General features: G+C 37.6%; 1 protein-coding gene across 14 annotated transcripts in view; it reads left to right on the top strand.

Moving 5' to 3' along the window:
- The window catches only part of COL25A1 (collagen type XXV alpha 1 chain), a 304,146-nt gene that overhangs the window by 251,144 nt on the left and 32,205 nt on the right, over positions 1-20,797 (top strand). For 12 of the 14 annotated variants that reach the window (XM_068681940.1, XM_068681947.1, XM_068681946.1 and 9 more), the window contains exons 18-24: positions 3,511-3,555; positions 13,535-13,597; positions 14,379-14,447; positions 15,350-15,394; positions 17,378-17,422; positions 17,956-18,033; positions 20,512-20,535. In XM_068681940.1, coding sequence (XP_068538041.1) covers positions 3,511-3,555; positions 13,535-13,597; positions 14,379-14,447; positions 15,350-15,394; positions 17,378-17,422; positions 17,956-18,033; positions 20,512-20,535 — 369 coding nt within the window. The remainder of the gene's footprint in view (positions 1-3,510; positions 3,556-13,534; positions 13,598-14,378; positions 14,448-15,349; positions 15,395-17,377; positions 17,423-17,955; positions 18,034-20,511; positions 20,536-20,797) is intronic. The other 2 variants (XM_068681944.1, XM_068681943.1) reach the window with 2 other exon arrangements.

Genomic DNA, 20,797 nt, shown 5'->3' with positions numbered 1-20,797 from the left:
TTTATTTTATTTTATTTTATTTTATTTTATTTTATTTTATTTTATTTTATTTTATTTTATTTTATTTTATTTTATTTTTTTGCAAGTAAAGATCCAGCAGGAGCTGTATTGACTCTGTGCTGCATGAGGCCCTATGAAGCTGGGGACTTTCCCCTTTGAATCCACAGTCCATCAAACATAGTGAATGCTGTGCCTTCGGCTGCCTTTCAGGAGAGTAGGAGGCAGGTCCTGCTGGGAGAAATGGTGAAAGGGCAAAAAGAAGAGACAATGAGGGAACCAGATTTTTGCTTTGCAGTACTTGTTTCCCTCTGGAGCCTTCAGCACCGTTCTTGTGTCTTATAACTGAAAATCACCCACTGCTGCCAGAGTGGAGCAAAGCCCAGCTGAAGGTTGAGTGAGCAGGTATTCCAGCCAGCCAGCCAGCCAAGAGCTAAAATTCTATATGGTGAATGACAGTACAGCTGTTTCTAATACTCAGGGCCTTTACGTGACTAAGCAAAACCCCTGAACATACATTAATGTAAAATGAGAAGTAGAGTCTTTTTGTTTGAGAAATATTAATTGGCATCAATTATAACAGACTAAACAAAGACTATTATGGTTGCAAATGCAGTTCTTTAGTAAAATGCAGTTTTAATTAGAGAAAGTAATCATACTAGTTTAAAGCTATCTAATCTGTGGAATCATTAAGCGTGTGCATTCTGCACTGTGTGCTCTGCTTGGGTAATAAACTAGAAAATGCACTTAAGAGCCTGTTGAGATTCATCTTCTCATTAGCTGGCTGCCATGGAGGCAAAAGCAGCAGTGATTTATCAGCAGGCTCCTGCATCTCAGTCCCCAGGCACCCAGGTTTGATCTCGTTTATGTAATATAGATAAGTGAGAGGCATGCAGTTCAGACTTTGTATAGTCTCAGCTTGTTGTTCGCACCAAAGGGGGCTTAATGCATTCTTTCCACATCACCTCACAAACTCCCAATATGCCACCTCCCCGTGCCCAGCCAGGGAGCTCCCATAATACACAGCAGCTCCCATAATACGCTCACTCAGAGTGCCTCGTCCAGCCAGGTGTCCCACATCTGCCATCCTGCCCCTGTTCAGCAGGAACTTGCTCACCCCACCAGAGGCTGGGGGTAGCCCTTTCTCAAGCAGACGTATGTCTATGCCCCCTACATCGCCTCTCTTCTTTACCCCCTACCGTGCTCCATTCCTATTTCCTTCCTGGATCTTCCTTCTTTATATATTACTTCTTCCTCTTCTTCCAGTTACTCCTTATCCATCTTCTAAGAACAGATATATATTGAGCTGTCCACCTGAACATTATTTACATGAGATGAGGTGTGATGGTGTCTGAATGGCCTGACAAGGCTGTTGTGTGCCATATGTTGTATTGCAGAGGCGATAGAACAACCTGCCCTGCCAACCCTAACATTATGAGGTGGAGTCAGTGTACAGCCTCTGCTTCTTCAAATATCATTGTTCTCTTTAATCATACTCACATATTTTGTATTATGAAAGGTCCAGAAAAGAAAATGTTATGCATCATCTACGATACTAATTTTAATGAAGCGTTAATGGTTTCATTGTTCTACATTCTTTCCATCTTTGAGGGGCATCTTAATTGGTTTAGAGTACTGTGAAGTTGAAGTGGCCTTGCTGGATCCTCTCTGCTTGTTACATGTGGTTCCCTAGGGGTTAGCTCTGTCCCAAGACTAAACAGTGAGCTACTGCAGCAATATTAATAGATTTATCAGTTCTAATTATTCAAATGCTGAGCTTAGAAGTGAAACTTAGTGCTTCACAGTTGGATGAGGGTAGGGCATGTTAGCTGTGTGACATGTATGGCTACTCAGGTAAGAAAGTGAAAGATGAAGAGAGGTTTTGTAGCTAGCATTTTGTCAGGATTGAGTGTAATGGAGACTGTTTAATGGATTATTCTTTTGCAAGAGTGACAACCCATTTCCTGCTTTAGAAAGTGTTAGGCAATAAACCAAGAGCTAGAGTCCACTCTTTCATCTCGTTTTATAGTTAATATTTTCAGACTGGATTCTTCCCTGTGCTTTTAGGCAGTATGAATAGTTAAAATGTTGGAGTGACTGAAATGGACAAAGAAGCTGTTATCAGATCCAGCTATAACATGTAAAAATTACTCCATTTGGTAAAACAATTTGCAGACCCTCTATTGTGTTCTTCAGCAGTGTTTTTGTGGCAGAATGTAATTTTATTATTAGTGCTTCAAGTCTGGTTAATATTATTGCCTCAAAGTGTTTTGGGGTACTGTAGTCTGAGGAACATCTGTATGCATGTGGGGTTTTTTTCTGAGTATATACATGCATACATACCTGTATAGACGAGTGAATACATGGAAGTATATATGTATGTGTATACACACATACAAAATGTTTTAATAGCAAAATCTGTATGAATCAGCCCAAACCACAGAGCAGAAATCTGGATTTCTGTAAAGCTCAAGAGTGTACAAAATCTGGAATATAGTTCAACTTGTTATAAAGGTAAAAGTTGGCTTCAGAGTTCAGACATGAGCTTCTAGAAAGTTCAGGGAATATTGAGATCCAATGTGCTGGTTTGAATCCACATGTGTAATAAAATAAAGTCTACAGCCTTTAAAATAATGTTTTCTTCACATGTTATTGCTATCTTTTTTGTTGTTGTTCATCATTTTTATTTCCCTAGACAACATCTTTCTATTTAGCTGATACCTCAAAATCCCCATGTGTGAGAATGTTGTAGTAGGCTTTCTTGTCTTAGACTAATATCAACTTCATTTCAAAATAAATGCATTCAGCTTTCTATTCTTGTTAACAATTTACCCTTGCAAATGCTGTATTATAGGTCATTTTATTGCAATTTTAAATAAGCAAGGCATTTCTGGGTAAAGCTGTAGAAGGTTATATTCCTGCTATCCTTCATGACACCGTATATATTCAGAGATAAATACCAAGCACTGAAATGATGCAGCAGATAGGTCTATAAAAATGATGGTGCAGTTGTAATTAGGCAGTCCTGCTTGAATTGCACAATTTAAATCTGAATTACTTTCTAGCTAAATCAGATAGTTATGCAGCACAATATCTATCTCAGAGTTGAAAATGGAACAGAATTAAACATCTGTTGTAAGTATGGAACTTAAATGGCAGTGTGTAAAATAAACCAGTGCTGCTTGTTTTCCTCTCCTTTGGTGAAGGCTAACGAGAATTCATTTTTGTGTGTGAGTTTTTTTTTTGGGGGGGGATTTTTTTTTCTGACATGGACTTTAGATGTGGGTGTCATCATAGCATCAGAGGTTCCCAGAAGATATTTGTGTTCCTAAATGTACATTAGGACAGTCACATTAAATCACTCATTTTGAAAATATCAGAATATCAGCCCTGCCTGAAATGACTAGCAGTCATCTATGCTCTTTTATCTTGCTGCAGAATATACTGAGGTGTTCGCTGGATAGTGACCATAACTAAATAATGTCTGTAATATTATGCAATTTTCCTGTGTAGGGTGAACCAGGTCTTCCTGGGCTTCCTGGACTCCCTGGGATAAAGGTAAATAAACTGTAGTCTCTGTTGTATTTAGGGGTCATCACAAAGAGGGGCGGGACTGCAAGGATTTTGTTAAAGTGAACTTATTGTGCTTGTACTGTTATCACCTTCTGAGTCTCTGGTATTGAACTGAGGATTGTCACAGGCAGGTTTTGCACTGAATAATGGTTTAAGGAATCAAACGATATCTTATATTAAAATGTGAAGTAGACCATTGCACATCTAGGAAATAAAGATTCCACTGCTTAAAAAAAAAAAAAATATATATATATATATATACACACACACATATAAACATATATATATAATGGCTTTTATATTTCTGTACAATGGAAGAGACTTGTTATTTGTGACATTGTCATTGTCACAAAGTTTTACTCGGTTTCCATTTTGATGGGTACTTTCCTGTAGCAGTAGACTTACTGAATTTACTAAGCCTCCAGCCAGAAAACTGCATTCGTTACACACAGGCTGTAGAGAACTGACTCTGTCAACAAGAATACTCTGTGCTCCATTACACAGTAGTGATCTCCACTGACAAGTCAAAATGTTTTAATAAGATTCTATTCAGTATTAGCTACAGACCCTGACGTAATACCTGGTTTAGCTCCTGGCTTCCAGTTTGTCTGGGATCTTTAGGTAAGTTGATCCAAAAGACGTGGTTGATTTAGCTCTAGCATAAGTGGTTGCACAGGGAGTTGCAGACACTTGCACAGTTTGAACTGTAAACCCATAATGCTGCACAAAGTGACCGGATTTACATCCTGAGTGAGTGCTTGTTAGATTGTGGTAAAGATTCAGAGAAGAAAATCTCTGAAATTTTCTCTTTGCATTCCAGTGTGGGCTTGTGCATACCTCAGTAGGTAGTTTATAACACTTCTCCAGTAAAAAGGCGGATAAACCAAAGGCCAAGCTCTTGTCCATTTTGGTAGGATTCAGGATTATTTCAAGGAATGTAACATGTGCAGTGGTTTTCTCAAGGGACTTGTGAATCGCCACACCATTCAAGCATAATGTCCTTTCTCTGTTGCTAGTGAATTATGGGAAAAAATGAAAGTCCTTATTAAAGTTTGTATGTTATCATACCTGAAAATGTAGTTCCCAGGGAGGTCATTCATTTTCTGCAGGAAAGAAACCCACATTGACTGATGAAGATCACGTTGGAGCTGAGTCCTTCATGTAATGAAATTCTGTTTTCATAAACAGCTTTGACAGAAATCCATGGTCTGTTTGATTTAAGAGTGAGCAAAGAGGTAGCTCAGCTGGAGGTCAATGGCAGCATCCTGGGAGCACTTGCCAAAACCAGCTGGGGTTGTATTATGGCAGGTCTGTGTGGATTCCATGTTCGTACAGGCCATGCATGTCCACAAATATCACCAGCAAGGAAATTACAAAAGTTTAAATTTCTGATCTGGGAATATCATTGCTGTTAGATTTTTTGTTGTTGTTGTCGTTGATGGTAAGAACGGCTCAAAAGAGTGGCTTTCAGATTCACCTAAAAGGCAAAACATGAAATGAAAAGTCTTCTACAAAATTGTCTGTTGAGGTCCCTTGCAGCTAAAATACATTAGGGATGTCACTGCACTTTTTTGTCTTTCTTCAGTCCTCTATAATTGGAGTTATTACAGGATGTTCTCAAAGTTTGTGTCTTCCTATGATGTTCTAGAAATTAGCACTTTCTGTTTGCTTTCTGCTCAAGCAGTTTTGAACTTGCTCTAGGTGGCAAGTGCTTCTGAAGTGCATTCACCTGTAGGTGAATGGGTTTAGCCTAAACCTCTGCTCCCCAGCCAAGTAGCCAAGGAATGGGGACAATTTATTCATTGATTTATTTGCCTGGAAATTAAGTAAATAAATGACTCCAAGTTGCTTAATTTTCAAAGAATTTCCTTTAGTATCTTTATAGTTCTTCTATGTAGAGAAAAGATGAGCAAGACACTGTGGTGGTCTATGCACAGGGAACTCTTGTATGTAGTTCTCCTGGTGTTAGGTATTCATCCTATAACTATCATGAAAGGAATTGACGTCTTCTTTTCTTCTCCTAAAGCTATGAGTTAAACTACAAATTTGCTTTCTTGTGAGTTAATCTCTCTACAGTGGCAGGCTGCAATATGAAATGCTTTAGGTAACTATACACATAGATAGCACTCCTTACAAATGTTAAACCAGCCTGTAAAAACATTAATACCACGGCAGTCAGAGAACCATATCTTTCCAGCTAAATCTCATCTTTCTTTTCATGGCTGAAGAAAATTCCCAAGGCATCCATTCCAGTATCCCCGAAGGCATAGCCAAGCTACTTAAAGGATTAATAAATATTAATCACTGGAAAGTTTCAACTTCTTGTAATGCCATTTCTATTAATTAATCAGTATATGTTCCCAGAAATCCGTTAGACCTTGGTTTAACATGATATCGGGGCCTGAATGGACTGCAATACGGGATGGACATGCAAGTATCATACCTGAATTCAGAGTATGCAGCGGGGTTGTTGTTAATTATTTTTCTAGACTCATTCACTGTGCCCATGCGGATGTTTTGGGAGTTCTTCCTGTTCTTTTTCTTTCTCTCAACATTGTCAGTTGGTGCCATGGAGGAAACACAAGTGCAGTCAGTTATTTCCAAGACAGTGATGAAGCTGTCTGTGACATGCTGGAGAAGTGTTTCTCAAGCACCTGTTGCCGTTTAGGAATGGCTGGAAACTTAATGAGCCTCTGAATGTGTTCCACCATGTCATTTGGGAAGTGAGTAAGGCACCTAAACACAGAATATTAACTCATGGCTCTGATATCCCCCAACTGATGCCACGTAGATGCAGAATACTTTCTATGAAACACAAACTTCATATACCTGTTTTATCTCATAATTTTATGGGATGATACGTACATAGCAGTACTGCCTTACTGTAATGGAAATAATGCATACCCTTATTCTTTGTAGCATCAGACATCTCTCAAATCCATTGTCTTGCATTTTCTGGAATTTGTCAGTGCAATCCTCAACTTCAACAAGACACAAACTTTTCTCAATAACAGCATGTTGTGCAGCACTTCTGGGTTTTCATCAGCATTTCTGGGATTTCTCTCCCCTCCATTTTTAAAACAATACCGAAGCAAAGCTCATGACCGCAACTGAGCTTTTATTCTGTAGTGTTGAAGAAAACTGTTGAATGATTTGGCACAAGAAAAGAAAGCCTTCCTAGTCCTTCTGCTTTTGTGATGTGGGGAAAGTTTCCTGCGCTTTCAAATCTTGCAAAATTGGCTGATTCAATAGACTTGCCAGTATGCAGCCACTTTTATCTTTTTGTACTTCAGACTGACTTAACTGGGACTGTAGCTGTTTTCAGTAGAACCTTGGATAAGTATGTGGGAATATTCTTGGATAAGAATATGGAATTTGAATCTTTTTTTTTTTTTATGAAAACAAAAGCAGTTTTTATTTTGATTTGTTCTGTACTTTTATTTATTTATTTATTTATTTATTTATTTATTTTTACCTCTTCATATGCAAAGGGCTCATCCTTTGACTTTCCTAATTCCATGGGAAGACTGCAGAACTTGCTACTCCATAGAACTTTTTTTTTTTTTTTTTAAGTTCTAGTAGAATTGATACTCCTTCCATCCAGTGGCTTCTGATACACAAGAAGACTTCCAGAGAAAAAGAAAGACAGAATTTTGAAGCTGGGTGCATAGAAGTTTGTCTCCTAAAGCCATTTAAACTCTTAAGAAAAGAAAGTGACTGTGTTGTTGAAGCTCAAGTGTTCTTGCTTTTCCTTTCAGCATCTGGTAGCAAAATGAAATCTAAAGTAAATGTCTGTTTCAGATGTTTAATTTTGGGGTCAATGCCATTCACCACACAGATAAAAGTTCTTCAAACTTCCCTTTTACCCCAGGAGCTTCCCTAATGTTTAGGGGTTTATTTCATTTTCTTTTTGTAGAGGATCTGTATTTCTATTCTTCTTCCTGTTTTTCTTCATTGTCAATGAATGTTACCATGAAAGCTTATGCCTCTCTTTCCATTATTTCTGAGGTTTAGTCTTGCTTAGTCTTCAATTCATTTTATCTTATAGATTGCCATAATCAGAACCTTCTAGCCTGAATGTGGGAGCTGGAAGGGGCCAGTTGACCTTGTGATAGCCATTTCTGAATCCTAGGAGTGGAGATGTACTGGACACGTTAATTACAGCAGTTGAAAATTGTGGGAATTCTACTGGAAACTCAGCTCTATTGAAAATACCCTGATATGTACTTTCCTTAGCTGATACATATATTGAAATATTCAAACGTCAACTAATTTCCAGCCTTCCATCACTCATATAAAGTGTTCTCAAGAGTGGGTTGTATGAGTAGAAAAAACAACGTGCAGGACAAACAATGTTGTTTAAATACTGAAAAGTGGAATGTAATGATGCATGCTTTGGGTAAAAATGGGAAAGTGCCTAAAAATAGGATTTAGTACCTGCACTTGGAAGCCTGGCTTTCAAAAGTAGCTCCATGCATGGGTAGATTTATTTTTGGGACGGGAAAAAAAAAAAAGATGCAGTTGTGCCACTAACTTTGAGTATTTATTTTCCAGAGTGGAACTGTATATATGAATATGTATTTGTATGCAAGTAGCTACACATCTAGCATTGTTCACTCCGGTTTCTGTATGATGTGGCAGCAATCGCTTGCATAGGGTAGACATGTAATTTTCCAGACTTAATTACGAGAATCAAGGCCAGAAAATGAAATCATTAACATTGGATGGTATGCATGTGTCAGGAGTATTTACTTGGGCATTCTTTGGGATATATGCAGTTCTTATTAATCCATCAGAAACTATATCCTCCAAATCATGAAAGCTCTTATTTTCTTTCTTGGAAAAGTCTAAAGCATAAGTAACTGAAATACAGGATGTTATTTGCCCTAAAGTTATTACTAGTTGTAAGATTAAGCTTGTAAAGATCTATTTCATGGGATCTGCTTTATTACATAGTTCAATTTTTCTTTGTGCTTACAAAAAATCAATCCAAATCCAAAGTTTGAATGCAACTGAATAATCTGAAAGCCCTATATTTTGTTGCATTTGGAAATAAAGTATTTTATCAGGCACAAAATTATTTCTGCACTTCAAATATACAATTTTAGTTGGTCAGAAATGATTGCACGCAATAAAGTTCTTTACTTTTAATAGCAGCAACAAATAATTCCTTAGACTTGTAATCTAACTTTTTTTCTAAAGAAAACAGTTTGGGGCCAGACTCTAATAATTTAGCAGATCAGTCATCGCAAAGAATTAAAAATGAGGTGCTCATTACAACAAGTGTTTTTATTCTAATCCTCAAAAGTAGGTACCATGCTGACTTGAATTATAATTAGCCTTTAAGTAGGAAGTCCTTGATATGACTAATGCATGCAGAATTAATCAGACTTATTGCTGTAGAATTATTCCCTTAGTGCCCTTCCAAAGCAGCATATGTTCCAAGCAGGCAGAACTTAAAAACGATGAGAAAATTAGGCTCACTAAAAAGCAATAAATGTCATACAAAGTAGGGCTAGTTGTGAAGCTTCAAGGTTTTAGACAGGTTTTAAGGTAGTACATTGTGCTTTTTTAAATGAATCATAGAGGCTAAACATGCATTTGGAAATTCAAAACGAGAATTGTTTCTCTAAGTTTAGAGACTGATTAGTGTGTAAAGATATTGTTTCAAATGTGACGAGTGAGGCAGACAACCTGCTTAACTGGCCATTTCTTGAGCCAATTCTGAGTTGGTATGAAAAGCACTAACAAAGACATTACAAACTGGAGTTGTTTTTTTATCAGATTTCCTTTTACCTTGCTCATTTCCTTCTTATGAACAGAATACTGTAGTCCTCCTGAGAGTGAAGTTCCCATGGACTTGAGGCTATATATAAGTCCCTCTAATGTTCAGTGAGCAAGTATAAGGTGCTGTTCTCTGTCTAAAGCAGGCTGAGCTTCTGAGGCTTTGCTTCACTGGAACTGAGTGCCCCGACTCCCTGAGCAGATGCAGGCAGGTCATGAGCAAGTACGGCTCCATTGACTGCTGTGGGCTTGCACCTCTGAAAGACTTCTGAGAATTTAGCCCTCACTCTTCTCCTGAGTGAGAATGTTGCAGTATTTTGATTGGATGGCAACCTCAGAAACCTCAAGTCTGAGGTTCAAGTCTCAAGTCAGAGGGCAATTTCTGGAAAATCAACAAAGGCAATAGTGAACCAAATCCAACCTATTCCAACTTTGTGCTGGTTCTCTAAATTGCCTTGGATTTGGGTTTTTGGGTGTGTTTTTTTTTTTTTTTTTTTTTGATAGCTCTTGTCCTGTATATCTTCAACTTTGTAGGATTCTTTCAGTAGCATTAGACAAGGAATGGGCATCATACTGGTATTTTCAGATATGACTAGTCAGGATGACATTTACGACAACTGCACCTTGGTCTCTTGAAGTGAGTAAAGCGAGGACCCTTCCATCCATGTCAGTATATGTCAGTGTAGAACCTTGCATTTCAAGGACTGGAAGTGGACAGGGCCTGTCTGTGAGTACAGCTTCAAATAAGTTCATTGCTTGTGTCTCAGCTGTGCAGTGGAGGCTGAGTACAGAATTAGATCTATGTTGCTTATAAGCATTTGTCAAGTAAGTGGTGTTTGAAAAAGCAATTAGCATGGCAAGTAGAATTTTAATTTTTGCACCTTTTTGAACAAAAGTTCAAGTTTTAGCCAATTACAGGTTCTGTAAAAATTAATACAGTGACAGTGAGCCACGTGTCATGAGAGGGTCAACATCTGATATCAAAGCTAGCCTGTGCCTCAGCCCCTAAAAGCTTTGATCATCATGAAACAAGCAGTTATGAATACGTCTAGTTAATAATCCCCATAAAAAAATGACTATCCTCTGAAGTAAATTACAAGGTATTTTTTTGCTATTAATTCTGACGGAGCTCGCATTAAGCTAGGTGCACAGCATGCCATTATAGGGCCCTTTTCTACTTTAGACATTTTATTATTAGAAGTGAAATTAACTTTAAGAAGGTTTGTGAAAAGCAGCATATAATTTGTTGTCCATAATGTATTTCTACATTTGACAAATATTTTAGAGTGAAAATGAGCTCAGAGGTAGGCTCTTAGTCTGTTAAAATATTAACATCTCAAGCCATTAAGATTTGTTCCTTCCTAAATGATAACAAATCACTCCTCTGTAAAATGGAAGCAATTCACAAGCCTGTAGATTTATTTTATTGAATACCAAGTTGCCTGTGCTGTATGATTGCAAATTGCTCCAAGCTCTCACAGTAGGTGAAGTTTAAATGCTGAGATTCATCTTGTTGACTTCCTGTGCAATGTGGTGGTTTCTAAGCTGTTATTTCATAACTGTGCCAAAGGGTTAAACTAAAATGCATGAGGAGTCATTACTTGCTTTTTATACAGCTGTCAAACTGTATTTCAAATAGGGGAATTCCAAAATCTCCTGTCACAACCTACCTGTTTAACTTTTCTCTTCCAGTTGTTGTCTTCCCCGTCCCTGTTTTAGCTGGCAAAGAAGCTTGTAGGAGATTCCTACCAGATAAAATTTTGGTTTTATTGGAAGAATCTGTAGTGAGATGTTTAGTAAAGTGTTGTAAAACTTGGTTATTCTGGTTCCCTGCATTCCTTTCAGTGCTTCACAACTGTTTAAAGCTAATTCAGAGTTCATTTAAGCAAGAGACTTGAGATCAGGAGATGCCAGAGCTAGAATGATGTCAAATCCAAGTGCAGTCCCAAGTAGGCTTTTATTCACACTTTCTTGCAGCTATGGGCCAGCTAACTTGGAAATGTCATGTATTTAAAATGAAAAAACCCTTAGTCCTAGATTTCCTAACTTTGATTTCCTCTATGGCTCAAACATCATGTCTGTGTGCTGGACTAATCAGGACAGTCTTTCAGTTGCCATTCCGTTACATTGACGTAAGCATGCCTTACTGAGGAGAGTAAGCTTTTTTCCTTGCATTTCACACTTCAATGGCGGTGCTAATCTTAACAGAAGGAGAGCTGCATGTTTTTCTTAACGTAACCAAGTCCTACCTGTGGCAGTTTGGTTTATGTGTCATAAGAACACACCGTGGGATGATGTTCAACTCAGCATCCATTGTAACCCCCACGTCTTTCTCAGAAGAGCTGCTACTCTGCCAGTCAGTTCCTACCCTTTACTGACACACTAGTTATTCCATTCCACATTTGATAATGTTTTAAAGTTGTGTCATGTAAGATCTGTACTCTAGTTATGCTACTGAAGCTGCCAGCTTCTTTCATTATCAATTCCACTTGCTATTGCAAAGCACCTTTTTCTGTGCATCAACCTCTGAATAACACTTTAAGCCTTATCACTGAAAAGATTGAACTGCGTAGTCACTGCATGTTTCTTCTGCCTGAAGTCATAAATAGTTGGCCAAGAAATGAGCCCTGGTAAAATCAGTATTAAAGCAACCTGGAGCTGCTGAGCACCTTCTTATTCTAAAATAAATGGTTGCAGCTACTTTCTTCACCATTTACCGATGTTAAAGCACTTCTATCTGCAATGGCAACCTTTTGTTGCTCTTGCTGGTGTGCACTGATACAAATGTTTATATAAACTGTAGGGTTTTTTTCTAATGCCATCAAAAATGTGCTTCTCTTTGACATGTTTGTCTCAGTTTATTCCTTGTTATTATACAGCAGTGCTGAACCATGTCCAGCTAGAACTTCATGTTAGAAAATGTTATTTAGTTATATTTTTAATTTTTCTAAATTAAGGCCACTGAGTGCTTGTTACAGTCCTCAATACAGCCACAGGAAAAATTTCTCTGGTTTGCTAGGGACTTTCTTTGCTTGAGCTGTTAATGATGGATGCTGATAAGAGCGCATACGAACATGCAAGAACACTTGCTAACCTGCTCACTCACTGCAGTGTATCTGTATTTCTATGCAGGCGAAGAGGTGAAGACAAATGTTATCCAACTGCTTATATTTACTGTCTCCATATGTTGTCAGTAATTATATCAATACAGGATTATGACACATCCGTCTTTTTAGCTATCTAAAGAGGCATTTGATGGGTATTTTGTAGTCATTAAATTCAGGTATAATGTTAAAATCCTTGTAAATAAATCTTTATTAATTTAGTTATACTACTGTTTTACTTTTTTTTTTTTTTAATTTACAATAGTTCATGGGTAAATCTTTTCCTTGATTTAAATTTATGTGACAAAATTAGATCGCAGGAAACCTTGTACAGGAGAGTTTGTGAATGGAAACATATGGCTTATTAATCTTCCACTGTTCCTCTTCAGCCATGGAGATAGCTTAAAACAAAACAAAACAAAAAAATAATTGACTCCCCTGCTTAATGCTGCATGTGCTGCAACTCAGTTTGACTGCTGCTATTTGTCTGTTATGTACGTAAAAATTAATGGGCAGGAAGGGGGCAGGATAGAGAGGGAATAAGGAGCTGTGGCTCTTTCCCACCTGTTCTCAGCCAGAGAATTTGTCTGGATGTGGAGAACTGTGAAGTACTTTGCTGTCAGAATAAGGAGGGAGAATGCCATGGTGATGCATCATACTTTCATCTGCTTTTTTGGGGGGGATAATGCAGCTAACAACCTCCTTTGAAAACGCATTGCAACAGTACCATCTGGCCTCTCTGTTTGTCATTACTTTGTCATCCCATCACCCTGTCTGCCCAACCATTCTCTACCTCATAAAACATGACTGAAATGAACTGTCCTTAACCTCATAAAAAAACAATGTGTGACACTTCTGCTTCATTTGTGTTTCATATGCCGTATGATGGCTTGCTATAAGAATTTATGCTGATGAAAGTTGCCCATATTGAAAAGTATGTCTGTATAACTATTGCATCACAGCAGGAGAGCTGTAAGCAATACAGGGAAAATACTATCCAAAAGAAAATTGTGTTACTGTAACTGTGCACTGCTAAATAAATAATCTAACATACCTCTCATGCTGTGCTTTTAAAGGGTGAACCGGGTTTCATTGGTCCACAAGGAGAACCTGGGTTGCCAGGGCTGCCAGGAACAAAGGTAAGGGTAGTTGGTCAGTGCTCTGGTACAAAGCCCTTAGAGCCAGAGTCAAATTCGACTTTGTTGGCTTGTATTAGAGGCTGAGATTGTGCTAATGGTGTGAAAATCCAAAAATGAATAAAGTACTTAGAATCCATTTTTGTAAATGGACAGGAAATCTAAAGTTCAGTTTAAAATATGCTACTACAGTGCCTGGAAATGTGGAAAGTCATAGTTCATGGACCTGTGCTATGAAATACACATCTTTGTAGTGATGCCCTCAAACAATGCAAAAGCGTGTTCTACAACCATTCATAATTTAAGTTCATCAGTTGCCTTTTTTAATATTAGCATCCCAGAATTCATTTATTCAAGAGGTAGAATATGCCTGTATGAAGAAACTGTATTTTCATAACCCTTTTTAGGAAAAAGGCTTAAATGTGCATGCAGATATTAGAACTTTGATAGCACAAATCGGACTTGAAAGTACTGGTACATTAAAAAGGGATATTTTTTCATACTTCTTGCAGGTTTTTTAAGCCACTGTGTGGCAAAGTTAGAACACTGTGAGTCCTAAAAATAACCTATGTTAGGTATGATAGTTTGGGAATTCAGAAAAGCGCTGTTCTTTTACATTTGAGATTAGCGTATTTACCCAGTGGAGAGTTCCCAAACTCATTGGAAGTTGTAGATGAGCTCAAAAATGTTTTCTTCTGATGGTTTGGTTTCTTTGACCATACTGACTTCGTTCTGTGTGAAAACTGCTCATTATTTTCTGATGTATGTGTATCTGTTTCCACAGGGTGACAGAGGAGAGGCAGGCCCACCTGGGAAAGGTGAGCGGGGTGAACCTGGACTTCCTGGACTAAAGGTCAGTCTGATTTTATATTGGAAATATTTTGTTAGGTTTACACCTACAAACTCACCTTTTTATACCAAAAAACAGAATGAAAAATTGGTGAATGAGCTTTTAAATAAAAATAATGTCAAATGCACTAGTCCAGAATGCAGTGGCAATTTTGTGTTCACAGCTGTGGAAGTGCAGTTTAAATGGACTCTTGTTTGGTCTACAAAGTAATGACACTACCAATGTACATTGTCATGGAGTTGGCCAAGTTATTATCAGCAAAAGTCCCACCCTTCAAGTCCCTAACTTTCAGCATCAAAGTTTGAACTCTTTGACCATTGTAGCTATTAATTGCAGAGAAAATCCATTTTGCATGCTGTTTTCTAGTTCTGTAAGAAAGAGATCTTTCTAACTACTTTTTAGGGTTTTCTTACTATTTTCCACTGAGCCAATACCATCAGTTTTCCTGTCCTAATACACCTTGAGCACACTAAGGCAGATTCTGTGCTTCTTGGCCAGCCAATTTGTATTCATCTGAACTGCTGCGAAAAGAAATAGTGATAATACTTTATTTTAATGTACTTATTTCAGGATAATTAAGTACCTTCTCTACTATTCGGTTATCATTTTTCAGAAGCTATGGAATGACATAGGTCACTCCTGCAAAATGGTGTTAATGATATCTACTAATGCCAGTACTACTTTTCATATGGAAGGATGGAATCTGTGGCCTCTGCATGCTGGTGTTAAATAATATATTACTCTGGGTGCTGTGAAATTTGGTGCCTTTAGAGGCTCATGATCCTGATCATATGAAATGGGGTGGTTTCGCTGTTCCATACTAAGTCATTACTAATTTCTTTTTCTCTGCACTCCCATTCCTCTATCATTTTTCTCCTGTCCATTTCCCATCTTCCCTCGAACAGGGGAAAACAGGTGAACCTGGATCTAGGGGCCCCAAAGGGTCAAAGGTCAGTAGTAACAAAACTGTCTTACCTGTAGTGATTAACACAATGATATTTATGATAGTTTATAATGTTTCACAGGAACTTAATTTATCTCTTTAAAAGAAAATGTAGCAGATTCTGCAGTGTTCTTTATAAATAAAACCTTCTGACTTTCAATTTTAGGTAGTAGAATTGAATCCTCTGTATTTCAAACACTGATTCTAGTTCTTCTTGTTATTATATCTATTTCACTCTGTTCTGCTTTTCCCAATGCCACTTGGTTTCTCTCTGTATAACTCATGTGGGATAGTTCACCCATGTGCCAACTTCTATGTCTGTGGAGACTCAATTGGTTTTTGCAATAATTTTGTGGATCCAAACTTTGGTGGGTTAAGAATGACTGATATTCCAAGGACTTTAGGCTGAAGTAGGCCGGCCAGTAAGTGCTACAAAGGCAAGTTTTGTGGGTTACATTACTGTTTTAACTATTTAATCAAAGGTGTTTTTATTACTATTATTATTATTTCTATTTTATGTCTATCTATTTATCCATCCATCCGCTTATCTCTATATACAGTGGATTCACACGTATGTAGAGAGAAAATATGTCTCTATAATATTTCATATGCTATGCAAATTCTGTGCTCACTGGAGAATCTTCTGTGTTATATTGTGAAGGCAAAGCAAAATGAAAACAGATTTATTTAGGTGGTTCTTGAGTCTAATGTCAGAATAAATATGATAAGACAATATTGTAGGCTGGTAGGATACTGGTTGCAGTACTTGAAAAGCCCTTGAATAACAGCCCATTCACAGTGCTTAAGGATATGATTAAGTAAGTGTCCCACCAAAAAGAAATCTTGGTAAATTGAAGGAGCTGATGAGGGGATTAACACTTCAGAGTGAAAGCAGAAGAGTAAATCACTGGCCTTCAGTTCCTGGGCACTTCCCAAATGCTCCAGAAATAGATATCTCTTCTAATTTTCATTTTATCAAAAAGGCCTAACTGTCCTGAAAATTTGGACCAGAGAAATCAACCTAGTAGTTGAGAACTTCATTTTTGAGCAACACCAATGACTCATTTACTAGATATTGTGAAGGCAACAATGAAAGGAAAGGCAGATGGCACAAACTTGTTTATGTCCTGCCACCAGCCTCCTCCTCCACTTTTTCTTTCATTACCCCATGAAAGTTTTGTTTTCTGATTTTGTTTATTGCCACTGGTGAATTAATCATTCTTCCCTAACTTCATACCAGTGTTTTATACATTGTAACAGGAACAAGAATGCACTATTTAGCCAAATTCATTTTGAGTAATATACAAATTTAAGAACCTACTTATAAAAGTGTCTGTGAAGTGAAATAAATCGTAGTCAATGGATGCTGGGTTATGAATGCAAGCATATTTTAAATCCTCTACATCATTTGAAACATATTACTAACAGGCAGGAGGAAAAAGCTGCGTCCAAGATGGTAAAGATCTTACACCTGTCACAGTGAGGGAGTAAAGGGACTCTAATGCTGACGGTAACGTGTTTGTAGGGGAGGCAGACTTGGACCAGGGAAGTTCAGAAACTTAGTGGAGTCATGATCACAGAAACACAAGTTTGAAACATACCTTTGAAGAAGTTGCTGGGTACTTTCAGACTTCAGATAGTGATTTTATTTCTCTAGCTTTTTTTATTAAAGCTTTGATAATAGTGCAATAAAGATAGAGAAGTTACATTAATTATGTAATTGGTATCTGTCTTTTATTGAGCCTTTGGTATTTCTTAATCCATACCACTACAGCACACAGTAACAACTCCCACAGAACCAAGTACATTGTTGTCCAGCTTGTTACTTACACAGATTTTTAAGGAATTTCTGTAGTAATTAAGATTAACATTCTATCAATAATTAGAGGCATTTAAACTTGAAAATTAAAGAGAAACATATTTAGAAGGGAATAACTACCTAATATACTGTCAGACATCATATCTGTTCTCAAATATCCCTTTTACATAGGGTGATACCGGTGACAGAGGTGACACAGGATTTCCAGGTCCACGGGTAAGTCTACTTCTCGTTTCAGCTCTTTGTGCTCTTAAATTCAGTCTAAACCACGAACTGAAATTGTAGCAGCAACCCCAGTTAATCTGGTGAAATTGGCCACCTGATTCTGGTGGGAGGTGTGTTGCTAACTGGCCTTTAATATGAGTTACAGTCCTTACTACTGTTTGAAGCAGTGCGCTGTTCACAGTTCATGGGCAGGGTGTTACATGCCAGATGTTCTGACATAGTTCACAGCCAATACAAAACTGGTGTGTTGGAACTGCTTCAGCGTTTAACCATAGGGGTTTCATTTACTTACTTTCCCACGGCAGCACAATTCATTTAGTGACCTGTATGTTTATTTTTTTTAATTGTTTTTCTTTAAAAATAATCTTTAGTTTAATGCTAACTTTTGTGGTTTGTAGTAATATGTTGTAAATACAGCAAAATTTCAGTGCAGAATAATCAAGCTAAAGCATGCATCAGCAGTTAAGTGTGTTGAGTAGTCTTTGGCAGGTGTCTCAAAAAATATTATGGAAAATATATTACAGGGGCCACCTGGACAGAAGGGTGATCAAGGTGCAACAGAGATAATTGATTATAATGGCAATATTCATGAAGCTCTTCAGGTATGTAAACCTAACAATGCCAGAATGGCTTAGACTGATCTGGCAAAAAGCAGTTTGACATCAATGTATTTCTTTTCTGTGTAAGCAACGAGAACAATTTCTTCCCCAAAGATTTGCTGAGTTTATTAATTAGGGATCTCTTTCTATATTTGGAAACTGGAGTTGCTGTTTGGTGTAAGACAAACTGTTTCCTTGATACAATTTAGCTGAGTGAATTAGTTGCATTTCCCATAGAGTGTATTGACATCATCTAATGAGGATAAAGCTGATTCATTGCTGGATGTGGTGCTTAGTGCTGAAATCATGCTATAAACCACATACATAGGTTCAACAGAAGCATCTGCTTTTCAGTTCAAGTAGTGTAATATTGACATTTCTTTTTTTCTCTTTTACCTTCTCCTCTTCCTATAAAATGCAAACAGCAGAATATTTGAGATTTGGAAAGCATGTCACATGGCTCCATTAGCAAGCTGTGGATTCAATCAGCAACTTGAGTATGTTAAATAGACTAAGCACCAGTCTTGCCATTTGTGCATTTCTAGAAAACCTGTTTTGACTGGTGTGCACAAAAGTGTGGAGGATTAAAGTGGGGTTACAAAGAGAGTGAATGAGTGTTTGCATAAAAGCAAAGTGTCAAGGTGACATATGTCATTGCAGTCAAGGTGATTTACATTGTGGTATAGTCAGATGCAAATTCTTTGCAGTATAACTCCACCAAAATGAATGGGTTTGCTTATGTGCAATTGAAGACAGAATTTGGCTCATTGTGCATCTGATCATTTTCTCACTAAATCCTCTGAACTCTTTTTTTTCTTGCATTTACTTGGTGGGAGTGAATAGATGTCTGGCCAGTCATTTGGTTTTCAAGACTCTTTTGAAAATAAAAAAATCTCACTGCCTTTAGTAAAGTCTAAAAACCTGTATGTTGTTGAGGATAAGCCCACGCTTTCATTGTGAGTGGAGTCTATGGGGAAGTCAACACAGGCATGTTCTGAGGCTCTGCATTATACCCATCTCATTTGGTTTACTCTTCAGGGAATTCAAACACACAACTCTCAGTCTTTTAAACCATTCTCTGAGTTAGATTCCTGAAGTAGTTTGAAATTAATGTTGCATACTACCAGGTAGATTTACCAGAGATGTTAGCCCCCGTATCTCCTGTGTTCTGTCTTTATATATTCACACTGGAATCAATGTTACTCTCCAGTGCTGTGTAAGAGCATCTCAGAAAGGCTGCAGCACATAAAGAAGTCTTAATAAGGGACTAAAGCCTATTGCAGTGGTTGAAACAGATTAGGAGGCCCTTATCCTGTTGTAAATCATTTCAAATGTCATCACCTTCTGATCCAGGGCAACAAATAATTGATATTGATGGCGATGTCTGTGCAAGGATAGTGTAAGTAAGATTATAGAGGATCAGTTGACAATGTGCTTGCCAAATCCACCTCAGTCCTTTCAAATGGCAAGCACCCATTCCTAAGTCTCCTGGTGCCAAATTCTTAAGGGCTCTGAGATTTGCAGCTTCTCCCATAGAAGGTAATGAGCACTTACAGTGCTCAGCAGTGAACTCTGACCTTGCGCAGAATTTGTCCTGCTGATTTAAGAAGTTCACAAGAGATTGCAAGATCTGGGCTGTCTACATTTTTTTAGAGTTTAGCAATAAATCATCAAGCAGCCTAAGAGCTTCAGAACAATTTAGTTACTCTGCCTTGTGCCTCCTGCTCAATTTCCTGTGTCAGTGCAGAATAAGACATCTGAGTCCATCAGCACTGAAAATCATGATCTTAAAATTATCTTCGTAGTTTGAACAAGACCCCTGCTGAGTGCATGTGGCTTTCACTTGGAGGACCAGTTACAAAATGTGTCTCAATTGAAATTGCTCTTTGGGGCTATTCTTCAGAATTTCCTAAGGCAAAAGGCAGTATCTGCAAGAGTTTAGCCTTTGTAGGAACTGCAGGATCAGACACTTTAGATATTAAAATCTGAGTGTGCTGATGAAAATGTCTGTGTGAACATGCTAACATTAGTTGCAATGTTTATTTTAGGTTTTCATATGTACATAAACTGAATTTTTCACTGTTTTTAAATTTCTTCATATATTTCCATAAATATATTGAAATGCAAAATATATTTTATTAAGGCCATCTGTTAACAGATTTTTTTTTCTTAGTGTTTAAAAATCTTTTGGAAGACTCTTTGTATGATTTTACTGTTTAGTCATCACTTATTTGATCTCCTGAATTTTGCAGAAATCTACAATCTTCATGTATGTAAAATCCTGTTTCCCATAGAGTCCAAACAATTAGTACAGCACTGAGAGTTAAAAGTAACATGGCTTTACTCTTATTTTCTGGAGACATGATGTCTCCTGAGATGCAGCATAGGTTTTGTAGAGATAATAATTGTAATAGGCAGAACTATTTATATACTTGTTCAACTCTGGTAACGGTGTCTCTTGTTAATACATTTTACCAACAGAGGATTGCCACCCTCACTGTCACGGTAATTCCTATTGCATGACTTAATGTGTTGTAGAACGTCTCCTTTATGTCATAGCATGTTCATAATTCTGCCAGTTCAGGACATGTCTTCATTGGATGTTGACCCAGCTCATCATGACATGAATTTATTTTCTCAGTGTTCCCCTGTCAGAGAGTACATTGTTGAAAGCCCTTCAACAATGGACCCAGTTCTGCTCCTGATGAATTAATGGCAAAACTTCAGTTAATGTGAGAGACCAGGAAAATAAAGAGCACACTATTCC

The sequence above is a fragment of the Anas acuta genome, chromosome 4, assembly GCF_963932015.1.
Source record: "Anas acuta chromosome 4, bAnaAcu1.1, whole genome shotgun sequence".
NCBI lineage: Eukaryota > Metazoa > Chordata > Aves > Anseriformes > Anatidae > Anas > Anas acuta.
This window is presented reverse-complemented; position numbering and strand designations above follow the sequence as displayed.